This window comes from Pelophylax lessonae (genome assembly GCF_965119305.1).
Source record: "Pelophylax lessonae genome assembly, chromosome: 1".
Lineage (NCBI taxonomy): Eukaryota > Metazoa > Chordata > Amphibia > Anura > Ranidae > Pelophylax > Pelophylax lessonae.
The window spans coordinates 186,998,784-187,019,575 of NC_138768.1; the positions used below are offsets into that span (position 1 = coordinate 186,998,784).

A 20,792-nucleotide genomic window follows, 5' to 3' on the forward strand; every position below is an offset into this window, starting at 1 on the left:
GCTCCCTCTCTGTAGTCCGTCTTGTAGCTCCCTCTCTGTAGTAAGGTCGGAACTCATAGCTGTTGGATATGAGCTGTTTAAGGCAACTGACATTCTGTACAAATGAAGTAGTCCGCACTTATAATGGTTGATTTATCATCTTGGCAAAACCTGGCAGGTAAAGTAAAAGCATCTTCATCAGTGAACATTTTTTCATTACTCGTATCAGTTGGGAGCTGTACAGGACTTGTTTCTCTTACGTCCTCCGACAGTCGCCGCCCACTTCATATTCGTCACAATGGGGTATTAGACTTTGCTCCGAAGGAGTAGCTAGGCAACAGAATATGTCAATATAAAAGTTTTAACACATCCCACCCCCAGGGGGTGGTCCCCTCAGTCAATACCCTCCCACTTCCTGTATCCATACTCCAGTTTCAATGTCTAGCTTGTCAGGAGTAGCTGGATGTCTCTATGCTGGGGCATTTGTCTCAGCCTTTTCTCTGTTCTTTTTTGATTTTGTTTGAGTTTTTCCTCTCTGTTTGCTTAGCTGTTCATTTTGTCAGCGTTAGTTAGTTCTTCTGATGAAGAGGATTCGTGCGGGCTGGGACTCGGGCTGATCCCCCTGGTCGCAGGTTGTGGGTCAGTGGTTTTCCCGGCCTGCCATCGAGCGTTCAGCCAGGTATTGCTCCTGGCACAGTGAACGACCCATCCCTGTTCGGTGCAGGGATGCTTGGTGAGGTGGCTACCTCACTGGACGCTGTGTGGTTTCTTAACCCCGGTTTCGTGCGTCCTGGATGCGACTCTCCCTGCCTCATGTGCTGCGGTTTGTTCGCCTGTGCGGGTCCCCCGCGTCATTAGAAGGTAAGTGTACTTATGTGGGGACCTGTCTGTCGGGGGGGGGGGGTGTCAGTCTGGGACTGTGTAACCTGCCTCTATTCACACTATTTGGCTCCCTGTCATTCTGCCTGCACGCTGTGGGCTGCAGGAGGGGGGGCTGTGTGGCACTGTGTGTCTGCCTGTTACTGTGTGAAGCGCTGTGTGCTGTGGGGCATGCCTTTGGTCATGTTGGGGGCACTGTACAGCGGTCGCTGCGGCGACCTGCCATGTTGATTTTTACATGGGTGATGTGTTACATCGCAGAGCGGGGGAGCGGCGTTTTCGGCGCCAAGCGCCGCCATTTTGCCTGCATCGCCCCGGCCGCATGTTTTCAATGCGGGCGGCCATTTTCTTGTAGCCTCTCATAGGCTTTACAAGAGCGCCCTGATTGCATCACTTCCTCTTTCCTGATGTGCACCGATCGCAGCAGCAGCTACTACAGGGGTCCCCTCAGGTTTTTGACTTTTCTATCTGCCTGTATCCATTGCCTGTTTTCTGTGCTCTCCCTGTGGGGGTCTCATTAGGCTTGTGTGTGTGGCGGTGGGCTGCGCTCGCCGCGCTTGTTAAGGGGGCAGTTAACCATTTCTTGTCAGCATAAGTTTTGTGGGGCAATGGATTCTCAGGAGGGCAAATTTCCTGCCACATTGGTGGGTAGCCAGGGAACTGCTGTTTCTCCCCCAGGGGGGGATTTGGCTGTGATTGTGGTTAATCTTGCTGCCCAGGTGCAAATGCTGGTGTCTGCTCAATCCACAAAAAGGTCCAGAGTTTCAATCTCCTCTGGTTCAGAGGGTGATGGTGCGGGGGCTGATATGGCCGGGGTCTCCTTGTCGGGGTCCCGTTCCTCCCTGGATCTTGTGGGGTCCGAGGTGGAGGCTGAGGTTGAAGGGGTGGATAATTCTCCCCCTGGCTCGTCTGAAGAGCTTGCACTCATGGATGACTTGGTTGCTTCCATCAAACAAACGCTGCGCTTGCAAGATGAACCGTGTCCGCCGGCTGCTTTGGCAGCTTATGGGACAAAGCGAAGGCGCAAAACATCGCAGGTTTTTCCCTGCACTGATGATTTTCAGAGCGCAGTTAAGGAACAATGGCGTAATATTCGCAAACCTTTTGCGGTACCCAGTAGGTTTAAACTGCGTTATCCCTTCACGCCCGCTACTGACGAGCGTTGGTGTGTACCACCTCCTGTGGATCACGCGATCGCGGTTCTGAATAAGTCCACTGCGATTCCTGCTGAGGATACCCCGGTATTTCGGGATGCCACAGACAAGAGGCTGGAGTCTCTTGCCCGTCATACCTATTCTATTATGGGTTCTATGTTAAAAGCTCTGTTTGCTTCCCTTATGGCGGCCCAGGCGGTCGCGAGTTGGACGCAGGTGCTTAGACGCGTTTTGGTGGCTGACTCAGCCCTGCAGGCGACATTGGACATGGTGGATCAAATCCATCAGGGTGTCATGTATTTGTGCGATGCGGACTTGGATATGGTCCCGTTGGCCGCACGTGTACACGGTGTGGCGGTGTTGTCTCGCCGTTTGGTTTGGTTGAAGTGTTGGTCGGTGGACCAATCTTCTCGCAAGACTTTAGCCAATCTCCCTTATGACGGTTCTCGTCTGTTTGGCGAATCCTTGGATACTCTGATTAAGGGGATCACTGGGGGTAAGAGCACGCTCTTACCCCAATCCCAGAAGGCTAAGTCGGCTCCTGGTAAGAAGCATGCTTCCTTTCGGCCCTCTCAGGGGTCCTTTCGTGCCTTTCGGCCACACTTTAAGGGCAAACCGTTCAAAGGTCAGGGCTCTCAAAAGAAGCCGTGGACAGGTAAGCAGAAGTCCGGCCAATCCGGATCCGCTGCCCACAACAGTGCGGCCTGAAGGGGCGCCCTCACCCGGTTCTGGGGTGTGGGGGCGCTTGCTCGGTTTTCTACAACCTTGGCTGGCCCGTGTTCGGGACAGGTGGGTTCAGGAAATCGTTCGATCTGGTTACAAGATCGAGTTTCTCTCTCGGCCGGAGAGCAGATTTTTTCCCTCAAATCTTCAACTGTCTCCGGAGCGTTTGCGGGATCTGCACCTGGCGGTGCGGGACCTGAGAGCTCAGGGAGTGGTGGTCCCGATGCCTCATCGGGACAGATTTCGGGGGTTCTATTCAAATCTGTTCACTGTACCCAGGAAGGAGGGCAAGGTTCGTCCAATTCTGGACTTGAAGGCTCTAAACCGCTTTCTGCGGGTTTGCAAGTTCCGCATGGAATCTCTGCGGTCGGTGGTGGCTGCCCTGGTTCCGGGGGAATTCATGGCCTCCATCGATCTGAAGGATGCGTACCTACACATCCCCATTTTCGAGGGTCACCAGAGGTACCTTCGATTCGCCATTGCGGAGGATCACTACCAATTCGTGGCGTTGCCTTTTGGCCTCGCTTCGGCTCCGCGGGTTTTCACCAAGGTGCTTGCGCCACTGCTGGCCTTGTTAAGGGCCCAGGGCATCTCTGTCCTGGGGTATCTGGACGACATTCTGGTTCGATCTGCGACCAGCCAGGGTCTGGAGAAGGATCTGTCCGTCACGGTGCAGACTCTGCAGGAGTTTGGTTGGACGATAAATTATCCAAAATCGACACTGTGCCCGGCGGTTCGTCTTCCCTATTTGGTAATGATCCTGGACTCGGTCCAAGCGAAGGTCTTCCTACCGGACGACAAAATCAAGGTTCTTCAGGGAGAAGTTCAGTCCCTCAGGGATGTTCCGTGCTCATCCCTGCGGAAGTGCATGCGGTGTCTGGGTCTGATGGTCTCGGCTTTCGAGGCGATTCCCTTTGCCCAGTTTCACACGAGGGGTCTCCGAGTGGAGATTCTGTCCAAGTGGGACGGGCGTCCGCAGCCTCTGGATGTCCAGATTTCGTTGAGCCGTCGCACCAGAAGGGATCTTCTGTGGTGGCTCCAGTCCCCGGCGGTGTCGGGGGGGAAAGTCTTTTCGTCCTCTTTCATGGACGGTGATCACCACGGATGCCAGCCTGTCGGGCTGGGGTGGTGTTCTGGGCGTTCTGTCCGCCCAGGGGACTTGGTCGGAGGAGGAATCCTCCCTTCCGATCAACATTCTGGAGTTGCGTGCGATAACTCTCTGCCTTCACCGTTGGACGGACAGGCTGCGCGGCTGTCCGGTTCGGGTGCAGACGGACAATGCCACGGCGGTGGCTTACGTCAATCACCAAGGGGGCACCAGGAGTGCCCGAGCGGCTCGGGAAGTGGCCGACATTCTTTCTTGGGCCGAGACTCATGTCCCGGCGATATCGGCGGTACACATTCCGGGGGTGGAGAACTGGCAGGCGGATTATCTGAGTCGCCAGACCCTGGATCAGGGGGAATGGTCTCTCCACCCGGCTGTCTTCCAGATGTTGTGCGCGAAGTGGGGTCTTCCGGAAGTGGACCTGTTCGCGTCTCGTCTGAACAACAAGGTAAAAAGGTTCGTGGCAAGGACGCGCGATCCTCGGGCAGACGCGTCCGACGCGCTGGTGGCCCCGTGGCACCAGTATCGGCTGCTGTATGCGTTCCCGCCGATTCAATTGCTGCCCAGGTTCCTTCGCAGGTTGAACTCGGAACCACACGCGGTGATTCTTGTGGCACCGGACTGGCCTCGCCGGTCCTGGTACGCGGATCTCGTGAACCTGGCGGTCGACGCTCCTTGCCGTCTGCCTCTTCGAGAAGATCTCTTGTCTCAAGGGCCGATATTCCATCCTGCTTTACAGTCGCTGGCTTTGACGGCCTGGCTGTTGAAACCGAGGTCCTGAAGGATAGGGGTCTCTCTCCGGAGGTCATTCACACTTTGATTAACGAGAGGAAGTCTTCCTCGGGGAAGGTCCTATCACCGTACTTGGAAGGCCTATTTTGCCTGGTGTGAGTCCAGGGGGTTTTCACCTCGCACATACTCTGTGTCTAGGGTGTTGTCCTTCCTTCAGACGGGTGTCGACCAGCGTATGGCGTTGGCTACGGTCAAGGGTCAGGTGTCTGCGCTGGCCGTTCTCTTTCAACGTCCTGTAGCGTCTAACTCTTTGGTTAGTACCTTTGTTCAAGGGGTGCGACATCTGGTCCCTCCTAGGAGGGCGCCCTTGCCTCCTTGGGACTTGAACCTTGTGCTGTCCGTGTTACAACACGCTCCTTTTGAACAGATCAGGAAGATCTCGTTGTCCATGTTGTCCAAAAAAGTCGCTTTTTTGGTGGCGAAAACTTCGGCTCGTAGGGTTCCGGAGCTGGCGGCTTTGTCCTGCAAGTCTCCGTACTTGGTCCTTCATCTGGATAAGGTGGTCTTGCGACCCAACCCTTCTTTTCTTCCGAAGAGAGTTTCGGATTTTCACATCAATGAGGACATTGTCCTGCCTTCACTCTGCGTGAAGCCCAAACATCCGAAGGAGGTGGAGCTGCATTCCTTGGATGTTGTTCGGGCGATTAGGGTTTACCTGAAATCGACTGAATCTTTCCGCAAGTCGGATTCCTTGTTTGTCCTTCCTGAGGGACCTCGGAAGGGCTTGGCTGCGTCGGCCTCTACCATTGCCAAATGGATAATATATTCTTGTGGCACCGGACTGGCCTCGCCGGTCCTGGTACGCGGATCTCGTGAACCTGGCGGTCGACGCTCCTTGCCGTCTGCCTCTTCGAGAAGATCTCTTGTCTCAAGGGCCGATATTCCATCCTGCTTTACAGTCGCTGGCTTTGACGGCCTGGCTGTTGAAACCGAGGTCCTGAAGGATAGGGGTCTCTCTCCGGAGGTCATTCACACTTTGATTAACGAGAGGAAGTCTTCCTCGGGGAAGGTCCTATCACCGTACTTGGAAGGCCTATTTTGCCTGGTGTGAGTCCAGGGGGTTTTCACCTCGCACATACTCTGTGTCTAGGGTGTTGTCCTTCCTTCAGACGGGTGTCGACCAGCGTATGGCGTTGGCTACGGTCAAGGGTCAGGTGTCTGCGCTGGCCGTTCTCTTTCAACGTCCTGTAGCGTCTAACTCTTTGGTTAGTACCTTTGTTCAAGGGGTGCGACATCTGGTCCCTCCTAGGAGGGCGCCCTTGCCTCCTTGGGACTTGAACCTTGTGCTGTCCGTGTTACAACACGCTCCTTTTGAACAGATCAGGAAGATCTCGTTGTCCATGTTGTCCAAAAAAGTCGCTTTTTTGGTGGCGAAAACTTCGGCTCGTAGGGTTCCGGAGCTGGCGGCTTTGTCCTGCAAGTCTCCGTACTTGGTCCTTCATCTGGATAAGGTGGTCTTGCGACCCAACCCTTCTTTTCTTCCGAAGAGAGTTTCGGATTTTCACATCAATGAGGACATTGTCCTGCCTTCACTCTGCGTGAAGCCCAAACATCCGAAGGAGGTGGAGCTGCATTCCTTGGATGTTGTTCGGGCGATTAGGGTTTACCTGAAATCGACTGAATCTTTCCGCAAGTCGGATTCCTTGTTTGTCCTTCCTGAGGGACCTCGGAAGGGCTTGGCTGCGTCGGCCTCTACCATTGCCAAATGGATCAGACAGACTGTGGAACAGGCCTATACTTTGAAGGGGAATGTTCCCCCTGTGCCTGTGAAGGCGCACTCTACAAGATCTCTGAGTACGTCTTGGGCCTGTCGTCATGGGGCTTCTGTGGCCCAGGTGTGTAAGGTGGCGACTTGGTCGTCCGTTCACACCTTCACAAAATTCTACAGAGTGGATGTTCAGGCATCGGCAGATGCTTCCTTTGGCCGCAAGGTTCTTAGTGCGGCAGTTCCTTAGAGCCTCTTGTATGGACTTCTTGGCTGTTTGAGATACATGTTGTTTATCCCTAGGTTATTTGTTTTCCTGGGTTTTTTTGCTTCTGTTGAGCAAGTTTTTTCTTCTGTTGCCCAGATGGTTTCCTTCCTTTGGTAAGGTTCCTTTCTCTGCTGTGTAGACGGCGTTGCCTTGGGCGCGGCTGCGTTTCCCACCCCTCATGTTTGCACTGCTTTGGGACGTCCCCATTGTGACGAATATGAAGTGGGCGGCGACTGTCGGAGGACGTGAGAGAAAACTGAATTTTTGTAAAATCTTACCTGTAAAATTCCTTTCTCTGAGTCCTCCGACAGTCGCCGCCCCCGCCCCTCTTTTGGGGTTGTTTGTACTCTCTACTGCTATTCCACTGAAACTGGAGTATGGATACAGGAAGTGGGAGGGTATTGACTGAGGGGACCACCCCCTGGGGGTGGGATGTGTTAAAACTTTTATATTGACATATTCTGTTGCCTAGCTACTCCTTCGGAGCAAAGTCTAATACCCCATTGTGACGAATATGAAGTGGGCGGCGACTGTCGGAGGACTCAGAGAAAGGAATTTTACAGGTAAGATTTTACAAAAATTCTGTTTTTTGCTTATTTGCCTGCTGTTTTGCCTATAGATAAGTCTTGTGCAGCCCCCATTTAACACCCTAATACCTGCCATCTCCAGTCAGCAGAGATCATCACTCACCTTCTGCTCCTGGAAACCACTATAAGTGCTGATAGGTTGCTCTGGCAGGTCAGGCTTGCATGCTACAGGGTGGGTGGGTGTGATTTTGCCATGGCAAATAGGTGGCAACACAGAAGGGTCAGTCAATATTTACTCACATGTGTACATATGCATACGATCAGCAGGTAGGTCAAGACTGATGGGTGGCTGACCTCCAAACTATCAGAACGCATCCTTTTGAAGTACTCATTAAGCTGTTCAAAATGTAGCCTTCTAAAGGAAGCCATACACAGTAAAGGACAGGCTTTATAAAAAATAGTTTTATTCTGGGAAATGGGCTTGCTGAGAACTCACTGATTCTCAGTGAGCCAGTTTGGCAGGATAACTTTTTATATTTTATTTTTTTAGGGGGGAGACTTTCACAGTTCATCCCTTTTGGATGGTTATTCTGTCATATTGAGCAGAGACGGGTTTCTTGGACCAGCATCTTTCTTGTGGCTCTGACCAGAGAGGAAATGTGGAGTTTAGAGCGGCTCTTGCTTCTAGGGATTTCATAAACGGTGTGTTCAAAAATTAAGCATGTTAAAGTCACCAAACAAGTTAAACGATTGCCCTACTACTACTACGACAGTTTCCAGCTGTAATTGGCAGTTTATAGTCCTCTAATGAATGCTACATACAGTTGTGTTTTTAAAAGTTTGCATACCCTGGAAGAAATTGTGAAATTTTGGCTTTGATATTGAAAATATGACTGATCATGCCAAAACTGTCTTTATTTTAAGAATAGTGATCAAATGAAGCCATTTAATATCACATAGTTGTTTTGTCTCCTTTTTAAATCATGATGAAAACAAAAATCACCCAAATGGCCGTGATCAAGAGGTTACATACCCGGGAATGTTTTGGCATTGGTAGAGACAAAGGTTAGACACAGGTTAAATAGGAAATTAAAGGGTAATTTCTCACATCTGTGGATTTTTAAACTACAATTAGTTTCTGTGTATAAATAGTCAATATGTTTGTTAGCTCTCATGTGGATGCACTGAGCACACTAGATACTGAGCCATGGGGAGCAGAAAAGAACTGTCAAAAGGCCTGGATAACAAGGTAAAGAAATAGATATCCAGATTAGCCTTGAATATGCCAGTCAGTACTGTTTAATCACTTAATAAGAAGTGGAAAATTCAGGGATCTCTCAATTTAATATTTTTTTATCCCAGCTAGAACACTGCTTTAATAAAGGTCAGCAGCTACAAATACTGTAGCTGCTGACTTTTAATATATAGACTCTTACCTGTCCAGGGAGCCCGCGATGTTGGCACCCGAGCCGATTTTCAGATCGGCTGCCGGGTGCTGCCCCCCGCCATTCGTTGTAAGGGAAACTGGCAGTGAAGCCTTTCGGCTTTACAGCCAGTTCCCTACTGCATATGTGCAAAGTACTGCACTTACTATTTGGCCCTGCTGCAGGGGAAGGAGGAGGGGGGGGCCGAACTTCTAAAGGGTAACGGCACCGCGGCGCTGTCTCCCGGAAGTTGGGAAGGGTACCTTTCAAAAACAGGTCCCCGCCCCCTCCCCCTGAAAGGTGCCAAATGTGGCACCAGAGGGGGAGAAAGCAGATGAGAGGAAGTTCCACTTTTTGGGTGGAACTCCGCTTTAAGTAAAGGTCAGGTAGACCAAGAAAGATTACAGCAACAACTGCCAGAAGAATCGTTCGGGATACAATGAAAAACCCACAAGTAACCTCAGGAGAAATACAGACTGCTCTGAAAAAAGACGATGTGGTTGTTTTAAGGAGCACAATACCATGATACTTAAACAAAAATGAGCTGCATGGTTGTGTTGCCAGAAAGAAGCCTTTACTGCGCCAATGCCACAAAAAAAGCCTGGTTACAATATGCCAGACCACACCTTGACATGCCTCACAGCTTCTGGCACACTGTAGCCTGGAGTAATGAGACCAGCATGAGATAATGGGATAACCAGGACTATAGCTACAAAAATGTCATCCCCACTGTGAAGCATGGTGGTGGCTCACTAAAGTTTGGGGGTGTATGAGCTCTAAAGGTATGGACAATTTTGTGAAAATTGATGGTAAGATGAATGCAGCATGTTATTAGAAAATACCAGCAGACAATTTGCATTCTCCTGTACGAATGCTGCTCATGGGACACTCTTGGACTTTCAAGCACGACGATGACCCCAAGCACCAGGACAAGTTGACGCTCCAGTGGTTACAGCAGAAAAAGGTGAAGGTGCTGGGATGGCCATCAGAGTCTCCTGAACTTACTATCTTCAAGCATGCTGTTCATGCAAGATGACCAAAGACTTTGCATGGCCTTGAGGCATTTTGCCAAGACCAATGGGCAGCTATACCACCTGCAAAAATTTGGGACCCCGTAGATGACTACAGAAGACTGTACAATGTCATCGATGCTAAAGGGGCCAATGCACAGTATTAAGAACTAAGGGGATACAGAGTTTTGAACAGGGGTTTTTGTTTCATTGGTTTACTTGTTGCCATGTTTTGTTTTATGATTGTGCCATTCTGTTGTGACCTACAATTAAATATGAATCCCATAACCAATAAAAGAAACGTGTTTTGCCTGCTCACTTATGTTTTCTTTTAAAAAATGTTTGATACTGTATATTACCAATTCTCCAAGGGTTTGCAAACTTTTGAGCACAACTGTAACCGATTTCTTTCTTTGTGATCTGTCAGGTGTCTGTAACTTTTTTTTTTTTTTCTTTGTAGCATAGAGCAGTGTTTCTCAACTCTGGTCCTCAGGGCACACTAACAGGCCAGGTTTGCAAGATAACTGAAATACATCACAGGTGATATCATTTGCTACTCAGTGATTGCAGTATTCTAGTCTGCATCTCCCCAAGGTAATACTTAAAATCTGGCCGGTTAGTGTGCCCTGAGGACCGGAGTTGAAAAACACTGGCATAGAGTGCAGTGGCAAATTGTATTTCTGGTTCATGATTTAAGACTTCTGGACTCATTTTGGGTCACTTTTGCTTTCTAACTGTATATTATTTTGTTGTTAAAACCCATAAATTAAAACTACATAGAATATACAGTATATCGAATATGCGAATTGGCATGTGCCCTATCTCAAGCCTGTGATTATTCAATAAATGTCAACCTTTTTATATCAAGCAAAGAGAAGACCTTAAGGGGTTACAGCGTAAAGGGAGATGGCAACTGCCTCACGAGTAAATATTTTAGAGTTCCATTAAATATTAACTTCATGTGAGTAGTAATCTGAAAAATGCTGGATGCATTATTCATTCCTGTAAATATGTCATAGTCTGACACTTCCAACTGTACTCACATGGGCTGGTGTATTAAATTTTGAGGCATGGGAATGACGAGTGTAACTGACAGCTAAAACGTGATTGGTGGCTGTGCAATTATCTTTTTTTCTGTTTTCTTTTTAAAAACAATGTTGTTAAAGAATAAGTTCACCTTTTGTAACCTGTTGCATGTTACACCCATTTTCCGGTTGTAACATGTAACCGTTTTTTTCCGGGTGTAACATGTGACATTTAACTAATGCACCGGCCACCGCACCCCCCACCCGGCTGTGCCGTTCATTCACAGTGTTCTGTGAATGGGAAAACTACAAGTACTGTCGACTTGTAGTTCTTAGTGAACTACCAGAGAGCTGTTGATTACTCTAGGTAATTCATTGAGCTTCTTATCACAGTGTAACTGCCTGCCCATATCGGAGGTATGGGCAGACAGCTACACAGACTGCAGGACCGTGGCATTACACCCACAATCAGCAGATGCTTTACAGGTCCCTAACAAAAAAAATATAACGCATATTTTTTTACCTGGTAGCATAAATATAGTGTAGCGCAACTCCAGAGATTGTATATAATCACACTTATCTTATACAAAGGTGAAAACACAGCATAAAATCACAGACACTTGAGCACTTAAAATAAAACAGCAGATATAAGAAATACAAAAATACCAAAAAAGTTGTGAATAGTCCAACCTGTATGCAATCACCACTGTGTTCAAATGTGTTAGACCCCTACTGAGGAAGTCCTTGTCATAGGACGTAACACGTATAGGGGACTAAGCCTGGCGCATTAAATCATCCTGTGGCCATCTTGGTTTTCGGGTGAGTGCCAGTAATTGTCGTTATATGCGTATACAGCTAGCACTGGCAAAAGTACTTTACTTGTAAGTGCAATACTTTTTCTTGTATATTAAATAGCTTTTAAAATGGAGAAGACTAGGTCTTGTGTGCACTCTCTTTGCTCCCACGTTTACACTGTCCACATCTGGGATCGACATATCTCTATATGGAAGCATTGAGGATATAGAAAGTTGCATCTGGGATCACATTCCCTAAAGGTTGTTATGACCTTACTGGAGATGCAGGTGTCATAACTGTAAGGTGAGCGGACAGTTTGCACGAGTGGTGGAGTCACACAGTGGTGGTGATTGCATACAAATTGGACTTTTCACAACTTTTTTGTATTTCTTATATTTGCTGTTTTATTTTAAGTGCATGCGTTTCTGTGATTTCATACGTTGTTTTCACCTTTGTATAAGATAAGTGTGATTATATACAATCTTTGGAGTTGCGCTATTCTATATATTAATGCTATCAGATAATTAATACACTAAGTGTGGTGAAACCACTTTTATGTGTTGGCGAGCAACACCCTGAGCACATTATTTTATTTCCCTTTGTTTAATTGCACTAATTGAGTACGTTTTTGTCTTTAATTGATATTTTTTTACCTGCACCTGCTAAAAAATGTGCATGTGTTATTTTTTTTTTTTTTTTTATAAGAGTGAACTTATCCATTAAAATTGAACTTCACCCAAAAAAGGGAAGTCCTGCTCTTCCTCCCCCCCTTTCCCCTTTCCCACATTTTGGATTTTATTTTTATTTTTTTTGGGGGGGGGGGGGGGGGATGTACCTAGTTTTGACAGGTACTCTCTCCAACTTTGGCTCAGATCACCTAGGAGATCAGAGCGGAAGTTTTCCGCCCTGTTTCCTGTCAGCAGCCTTCTGAGACACATCACAGGTCCCAGATTCTGCAGTACCATTCACAAGGTACAGCTCGGGTCATGCCTGTGCAGTGGGCAGCTGGCTATAAAGCCGCAAGGAGTCTGTCAGGAGGCACCCCATCATCACACAGCACTCAGGAAAACATCTGAGTCTGTCAGTCACAGGCTTTGTGCTTGAGATCTCTTCCCTGTCCCCTTTTTTCTCTTGGTGTTGGGGAAACCTGTCAGAAATGATTCATGATGATAGCAGAGGGACAGGGCAGTAGACAGAAATGACACTGCTGCGCTCTTTCATTGTGCAGAGTGACTGGTCTTGTATTCGCCCCTTCCGGTCTTCTTTTTACAGGCTATGTGCAGTACTGTGGTAATATCACTGTTCCCTTTGCAACATAATATGTGGGTTTGCAGGGCATTTAGTGCACACAAAAGTCATTTTATATTGTGTGTGGATATTAAGGAATATATTTAAATAAAAATATTTGTGTCTGGAGTTGAGCCCTAATTTTTTTTATATATTGCAAATTTGTCTGAGAATACCAAACACAAAGTATACATTAACAATTATTGTACATTGTTTTTCAGGCTGTTTATCTTAATTTAAAAGCTTTGGTCTTACGTCAGCAGCTGGAGAATATCCACCTTGATCCAAATAAAATTCAGTCTTTTGTCATTGCCTGGGAAAGTGCGGGGCAAGAGACGGTTGAGAAGTTCAGACAACGGGTTCTAACCCCGAAAAAGGTAACCATTTAAAATGAATATGGTGCTGTCTATAACATGTAGTACATATCTTTTAGTTTCCTTTTGTTCCAGTTAACGTGTTTTTCATGTATTAGAAAGTCAATAGGATGATTTTTTGATTGGAATGTTTAGCAAGCAAAAGTTTGTGGCTTTTCTAGTTATTTTAGTATACTGCAGCTAGACAAGAATTTTTGCCTTTACCTTCATCCTCCCATATGACCATCAGGTTTCCTTGCTTGCTCTGGGGATTGGAGGAGTTGTAGCCTTGGCTGAGCTTGGCTAACAGCTGCAGGCAGGCTGGTGCGATTCCAGGAGCCACTGTGGTTTGTACTCATGGGAACTTCTGTATGTTCAGGTTATTCATGGCAGCCAGGAGAATAGGAATACATGAGAGGAGCCAAAGCAAGGGTTAAGAAAAGGTGAAAGAAGAGTTCCTATAACTGACTTCTAGGAAAACCACTAAATCTGTACTTTTCCATCTATTTAGTTAAGCCCCGTACACACGTACCGATGGTCGGCTTACAAATGTTCCTCTTTTCTCCCCGGGATGTCGGTGTCTGCTGAAAAGTGCAAAGACAGCACAAGGACAGCACAAGAATTTTGTCCGCCGACTGCAGAAGTGATGTCATGTAATGGTTAACTTTCCCTGTGTTTTCTATTTTCTGAGCATGCCCAGTCTTGCAAATCTGCGGTCTGTCGGCCGAATTGTGTACTGACAGGCGAACAATCGTCCGTTCTGGTGTCGGCATACAAATATTTTCATGTTTGCAAGAAAGACTTTTGTCCGCGGATTGTGCGCAGACATCTGTCGGAGGCACCATACTAACACGCGTACAATCGGCAGATCCTTCGTCCACCGACGTTTGTATGCCGACGATCGGTACGTGTGTACGGGCCTTTAGTCAGCATAGCAAAAGGATGACACAATTTGCTCTAAAAATGTTAAGGAATACAGGGGTGTCATATCTCCTTCCCCAGCTTGCTGATTGGAAAGTAAGGGAGCAGCAGCAGACTGTTAGGTCCTCTCTCTGCTCCCTTTTTCTGCCAGCTTGCCTGTTGTCAGAATATTTGTATGGAGCACACCTGATTGGCTTCCAGTGCTGCACCTCTCCCCCAGTTGCACTGTGCAATAAATGGATGCCAGGTTAAGTTTAGGCATTATTGCAATAAAAAACATTAATTTAATGGCTGTAATTAAATGTAGAGCTGCAGTCATTCATGCCTTTTATATCTGCCTGGAATCAGATTTTAAACCGGACTAAGAAAATGAAGAATGTGTGGAGTATTGGTGATGGAAACTTTCTGGAGTACCTGGAACCAGTCTGTCATGTTTGTCTGTCTGTCATTATCACATTTAAAGTTGTTGTAAAGGCTCAAGGTTTTCTACCTTCATGCATTCTGTGCATGAAGGTAAAAAACCTTGTGTGTGCAGCAGCCCCCCTAATACTTATCTGAGCCCCATCTCAATCCAGCGATGTGCATGAAATCAGCAACTCTACCACTTCTCTTTCTCCTTATTGGCTGAGACAGCAGTGGGAGCCATTGGCTCCTGCCACTGTCAGTCAAAGCCTGCTCCTGCCACTGCCAGTCAAAGCCAGTGAGACAAAACCACTGCACAGAGCAGGTAAGTATGATATGTTTGTTATTTTGAAAAAAATAAATAAAAAGTCTGTAATATTTCAAAAAAAGAAAAAAAAGTCTGGGTTTAATGTCCCTTTAACAACCTCAATACAGGGCACTTTAACCCCCTTCCTGCCCAGGCCAATTTTCAGCTTTTAGTCCTGTCGTGCTTTGAATGATAATTGCTAGTCATGCAATGCTGTATGAAATTTTTATCATTGTTTTCACACAAAAAGAGCTTTCTTTTGGGGGTATTCATTTACCACTGCGCTACAAAAGAAAATAAAATTGCCATTTTGCAAATTAGTAAATTTTCTTCCTAAATTTTGACCAAAATTTATACTGCTACATTTCTTTGATAAAAATAATCCAAATACGTGTAAATTAGTTGGTCTGTGTGAAAGTTAGCTTAGCCATACATGTTCAATTTTCTTGTACAATTTTCCTTTAGATTTACCCTAAACTATGTAGTGCAAGAGCCTGCCTAATTAGATACAATTGAAAGTTGTTTAGGTATGACCTCATATTAAATGGTTTTTGGTAAATCTAAAGGAAAATTGTACAAGAAAATTGAACATGTACGTCCACTCAGAACGGGGAAGCTCCCACCCAGCTAATGTACATAAACGGTTAAGGAAATCATACTTGGGGGGTGTTTGGCTTGCCTATGGCTGGGTACAGACACATTCTGTGACAGCTCCTGCACTGAGATATGACACTGGAATAGTTGTTTGCCCTTTTTGCTTACCGTGGGAATGATTTACTAGAACTGGAGAGTACAAAATCTGGTGCAGCTCTGCATAGAAACCAATCAGCTTCCAGTTTTTTTTTTTCAAAGCTTAATTGAACAAGCTGAAGTTAGAATCTGATTGGCTACCACGCACAACTGCACCAGATTTTGTACTGTCCAGTTTTAGTAAATCAACCCTCGACCCCAGAGTGAAGATGGCCCTGAGCTCCAGTCAATTCACTCCGGTGACTCCAGGATCAGGCATTGAGTCCTTTTATGGACACTCCAGTGGACTTGTGGTCTTGTTGCACAGATTCCCAAAGAATAACATGGCAGAGTTACATAGGGGGCCTGTAGTTCCTCCACACCTACCTGGAAGACCATAAATCATCTACTTCTTTTCTTCCATACATCAACTTTGGGATACGGTAGTTTGACCCGCCCCCCTTACCTAGGTGGATGCAGCATCGGTCCGAAGCTGCTTCTGTACCCTGGAGCCTCTGAACTGAGAACCGAGCAATTGAACACCGCCGATCGTTCGGTTCTGACAGCTCCATGAGCAGAGAGCTGGTGACTGTCAGTCAGCAGCTCTCTGCTCTGCCCCCTCCTCGCTCACTGGACCTCTGGGCTGTGGAGGGGGCGGGGAGCGGCCGGCCCAGGCTCTCAGCGGCTTGCTGGGAGCCTGAGCCGGATGTCAGTCCAGGCACCTGGTGGATCCTGACTTCCATTGTCGTGATGATGCGGTGCCTGGATGGACTTCTGTGATGTCAACAGAGGGCAGACTTCAGTCCGCTCTCTGCTGAAAACGGGTCGCAGGAGTGCAAAACAAATTGAACTCCTGTGATCCTTAGGAGATGTACAGCCAAATGAGTTTTGGCTGTACATCCCCTTTAACTATGTCTTTTTTGCACTTAATGTGCCTCGGACCCCCCATCAGACAGTAGTCTGTGTTTAGCTGTTTACTCTAGTAAAGAAAATATTAGAAAAAAATATTATATAATATTAAAATTACTTTTAGTGATTAAATAGTTTTTTTTCCTTTTACATACATATTTGACAACCGTCCATTCTTTTTCTGTTGTGTTTATATTTTTATGTTACCCTTTTTGATGGATCTTGCTGGAAGAAATATTAAATGTGACACAAAACCTTTTTAAGGGGCTATACAGAGTTGAAATGCAGATGCAATATTTGTAAATGGGATGTTATAGCAATGATCCCAAGCAGTCTCCTGTTACTTTTCTCTGTTCTCTGAATATCTCCTGTAGCCCGTCTGCAGTCTCTGACAATCTCTTGTAGGATACCTATAGTCTCCCATTGCTTATCTATAGTCTGTGACAGGTTTCTGTAGTATTACATTCGTGGAATATTATGTGGGGTCCTTTTTGGTGTTGTCAGGGAACGCACTTGAGACCCCCTGTTGTGAGTATATCGACCACTGCTGCATAGAGAGCATCTAGTACAGAAATAGTGTGCCTTGCACCCTCTGGTGGATTCTTAGAAGTGTATAGAACAGAGGTCTATGGCCCTCCAGTTTTTCAGGAACTACAATTCTCATCATGCCTAGTCATGTCTGTGAATGTTAGAGTTTTACAATGCCTCATGGGATGTGTAGTTCTGCAACAGCTGGAGGCCCGTAGTTTGAGGATCCCGACTATAGAGAATGTTATATCAGTGTTACAAACAGGAATGGCATTTATATGAGCTCTTTGTCTGCCATATCTGTTTCAGAAGTAGGGTGAGAAGTCTACACTGGTGTCCCAGGGGACAGTTAAAAACCTGGTAGGTGGACAAACCCTTCTCCGGTCCATCCAAAAGAAGAAGAAATGGAGTTTCTCTTAATGTCTACTCTTGCTCTCTGGTTAATATTTTTCTCCCAGTACTGCTACATTTCAATAGTGGCTTTTATATAAAGAGGCTTCTGCCGTACCTTTTAGATTTCTTTAAAATATATAGCAACACTTCCCATAGCTTATATAATGTATTGTTATTTGAAAAGGGAAGGGATACTTTTTTCATATTTCTGGATTTCTAGGTAGTGGCACTGAAGATTTGTGTGCCTTTTTTATTTGGACACATTCAGTATGGATGCTTCTGCCTAGGACCTGACAGTATAATCTCCATTAGCTCTGCTGACAAAGATCAAGCTCCTGTTAGGCAGCTGAATTACATAAGTCATACATCAAAATTAGCAGGGCATAGAACTTGTCATTGGTATCATCATGAAACATGTCTTTGTCATTCTCTAAACTGACTTAGAATTTCTCAAGAAAGCACTTTGTGCCCTCTTAAAGCTTAGGGAGCTATCTATGGCAGTTGAACAAGAAGATATCTCACCTTAGTTTACGGAAAGTGAGCTATCTGCTCATATAAAACCCACTGTGACCTGCCACAACCCCCTATATGTGCTACGGCCATCCATGCAACACCTGTGGTTATCACTTCCTAGATCAATGCCTATTTACTCTACGTTGTCTGTTCCATAACATTTGTCTGTTGTCTGTATCTCATAATACCTATGTTTTCCTGAAGGGTATGCTTGCTGAGTTTAAATATACATGGAAACGAGCCCTGATTTATGCAAAGAATGTTATTAGTATATGTAACATTTTTTAAAATCTAGTTCCCAGTGTGATGCCCATTCAGACAGGGGCCACACGACTTGCTGGGGCGACCTAAGAAGTTACGGTGCACAGCGTGCACCACGACCTCGGCGCGACATGCACGGACTTCATATAATTGAAGTCAATGCAAGTCGCCTCCAGGTCGCCCCAAAGTAGTACAGGACCCTTTTTCTAAGTCGGAGCGACTTCTGTCGCTCCTATTAGAACGGGTCCTGTGCTGATCAATGGCAGGCGACTGACCGTGACTTGTCAGGCGACCAAGTCGCTTGACAAGTCGCGCTAGTGTGAATGGACCCTTAGGGGATTTGCTGTGCCACAGGACACCACACATGTTTGTCACAAAACACAATTTTTATTGTAACTTTGTGGCAAGCTTTTGAACTTAATGAACATAAAACAGTGCTTCTGATGGCAGCACTAGTCCTTAACACTAAAGACATTGGCTTACTTCAGCCACATAATGGTTAGATCACAAAGAAATGTCCATGTACATAGAGTTAGCAGCGGCCATCTTAGCCAGCTATGTAGGGACTGAACCACCTCCTGACCATGCTGAACCCAGGGCAGCCTACGCTCACCTGAAAGCCCCATCCTGCTCTTCCTAACTTCTTTTTACCTTCCGCCTTTATTAACCCAACATTGTTTTGTAACATGCTCAAAAAATAGGGGCACTTGCCATACAGGACATATCCCTTCTTACTAGGCACACTAGATCTAGTTTAAAATCCTATATGGGCATAGAGACAGCAATATTTCCCCATTATATACACAGATTGTGTTTGCTGCTTTACAGCACTACATAACTTGTAAAATCCAACAGCAAAATTTTTTATTGACAAATCATTTTACATATTGATTTATATCACAGTGCTACAGCCCATTAACAGCATTCACCTATTCCAGAATGTGTGCTCATGATTTTATATCTCTTACCTTCCTATTACAGCCTCAGATTCTCCTTTAGTGTCATCATTATATTTTCTCCTTGGCCTGGCAAACTTTTTTTTTTTGAATATCTGGTTTTGCATATATGTTTGCTCTTTTATTATTTGTTCCTCTACTTTGGGTACATTTCTAGTTACACATTGTCCATAGATTTTACACCTTCTGTTCTCGGGCTTTAAACATTTTTTATCCACTTGCATAAGAGTTTTTGGGTAAATACGTGTATTTTCTTGTCAACCAGTAAAACTTTAACAAAAAGCATTTAAAAAAGAAAAATATTTATAAATCTATAAGTGGATCTTTTATGTATTTTACACTACATACTCCGGTTCATTTTAGATATAAACATTTAATACATGGTGCTTCCATGGCACTGTGTTCACAGATAATCCTGCAGTTTCAAAAAAGCCTCCCCAGCAGGACCTGTCTGCTTTTCGGCTGGCTCTCTCTAATTGATTCTTGATACAAAGACATATTAATTAAAGGAAGGTGTTCCTCCCCTGGCTTTTTTCAGCTATGTGTACATTCTGAATAGAACTGAGCAGTGAGCCATTTACATTATATTTACGGCGTAGAAGTAAAAAAAACTTCAGAAAGACTCTGTCTGGCTACACTATACACCGACCATAACCCGTCGAGGTATTGACTTCACTAGACCTCTGAAAGTATGCTGTGGAATCTGGCACCAAGCTGTCAGTAGCAGATATCTTAAAGAGGAAGTAAACACTGCCTCTCTTTTTTTGGTCACCTGCAAAGTAAAGGCATAATGTGCTAGTATGCATCGCATGCTTGCACATTATGTGAAACTTACCTGCATACTAACTCTCACCATCCTTGCTGGAGGCCGTATCCATCTTCGCCCGTCTTCCTTCCGCCGGTCATGTCGCAGGGCCCTGAAGAAACAGCACAGGCAGCTGTGACGTCATTGGTGCAGTATACAGTAAATATCTCCTAAATGGTGCAAGTTTAGGAGATATTTACAGTACTTAGAGGTAAGCCTTATTATAGGCTTACCTATAGGTACAAACGTTAGAGGAAAGTTTTTTTTTTTCTCTTTCTTTTTTCTCAGTCTTCTGCGCCAGTGAGTGAGCTCGCTGTGCCAGGTGCTGGGAGGACCGTGCGCTGTATCTGAGGGGGAGATGTTGGTGTGTCTCGGGGGACGTCTTGTATAGGAAATGTGCAGGTCATCCCCTGTGTGCACCTGGGGTTCAGTGAGGTTCGCCGGATCCATGGTCTATGGTTACCCGGAGTGTCTGTGGTCGATAGGAGAGGAATTCTGTTGCAGTTTTGTCCCTGGTGGTGGATATCGCATGCCTGTTTGACCTTCCGTAACAGGGGGTCCAACTGTCCGGTAAGGTTACATCCTTATTGTTTATGTGATCTCTGCCTGAAACTCTACTTGCAAGATTGATGTGGGATTCACGGTCATATTCCCAACATCTGAAATCTCCCTCCTATGGACTTATGGACTTTGGTTCACCTTCATATTAGTTAGTTATCTATTTAGTGGCGCTGTACCATCTTTCCATTTTTCTGGGTTTGATATACTTTGTACTAGCAGCCTTTAGCTTCACCTTTTTTGTGCGCATCTTTCTTTCCCTTTATTGTATTCACTTTACCTGCCAGTGGTCATAATGTAATGGTTGTTCTGCGTACATTTCCTTTGAGCACCATGTTTCAAATGTTCATGTCTTATGTAACAGTTGGTTTATTATAGTTTTAGAACATTTTAATTTGCAGTATTTTACTTATAAGCATACTGCAAAGTTAATATTTTATTTCTTACTTTTGTTTGAGCTCTAATTTCAATGCCTACTTTATTT

General features: G+C 45.8%; 1 protein-coding gene across 1 annotated transcript in view; it reads left to right on the forward strand.

Moving 5' to 3' along the window:
- COMMD10 (COMM domain containing 10) overlaps nt 1-20,792 on the forward strand; it is a 659,501-nt gene that overhangs the window by 33,949 nt on the left and 604,760 nt on the right. The window contains exon 4 of the mRNA XM_082243016.1: nt 12,895-13,050. Coding sequence (XP_082099142.1) covers nt 12,895-13,050 — 156 coding nt within the window. The remainder of the gene's footprint in view (nt 1-12,894; nt 13,051-20,792) is intronic.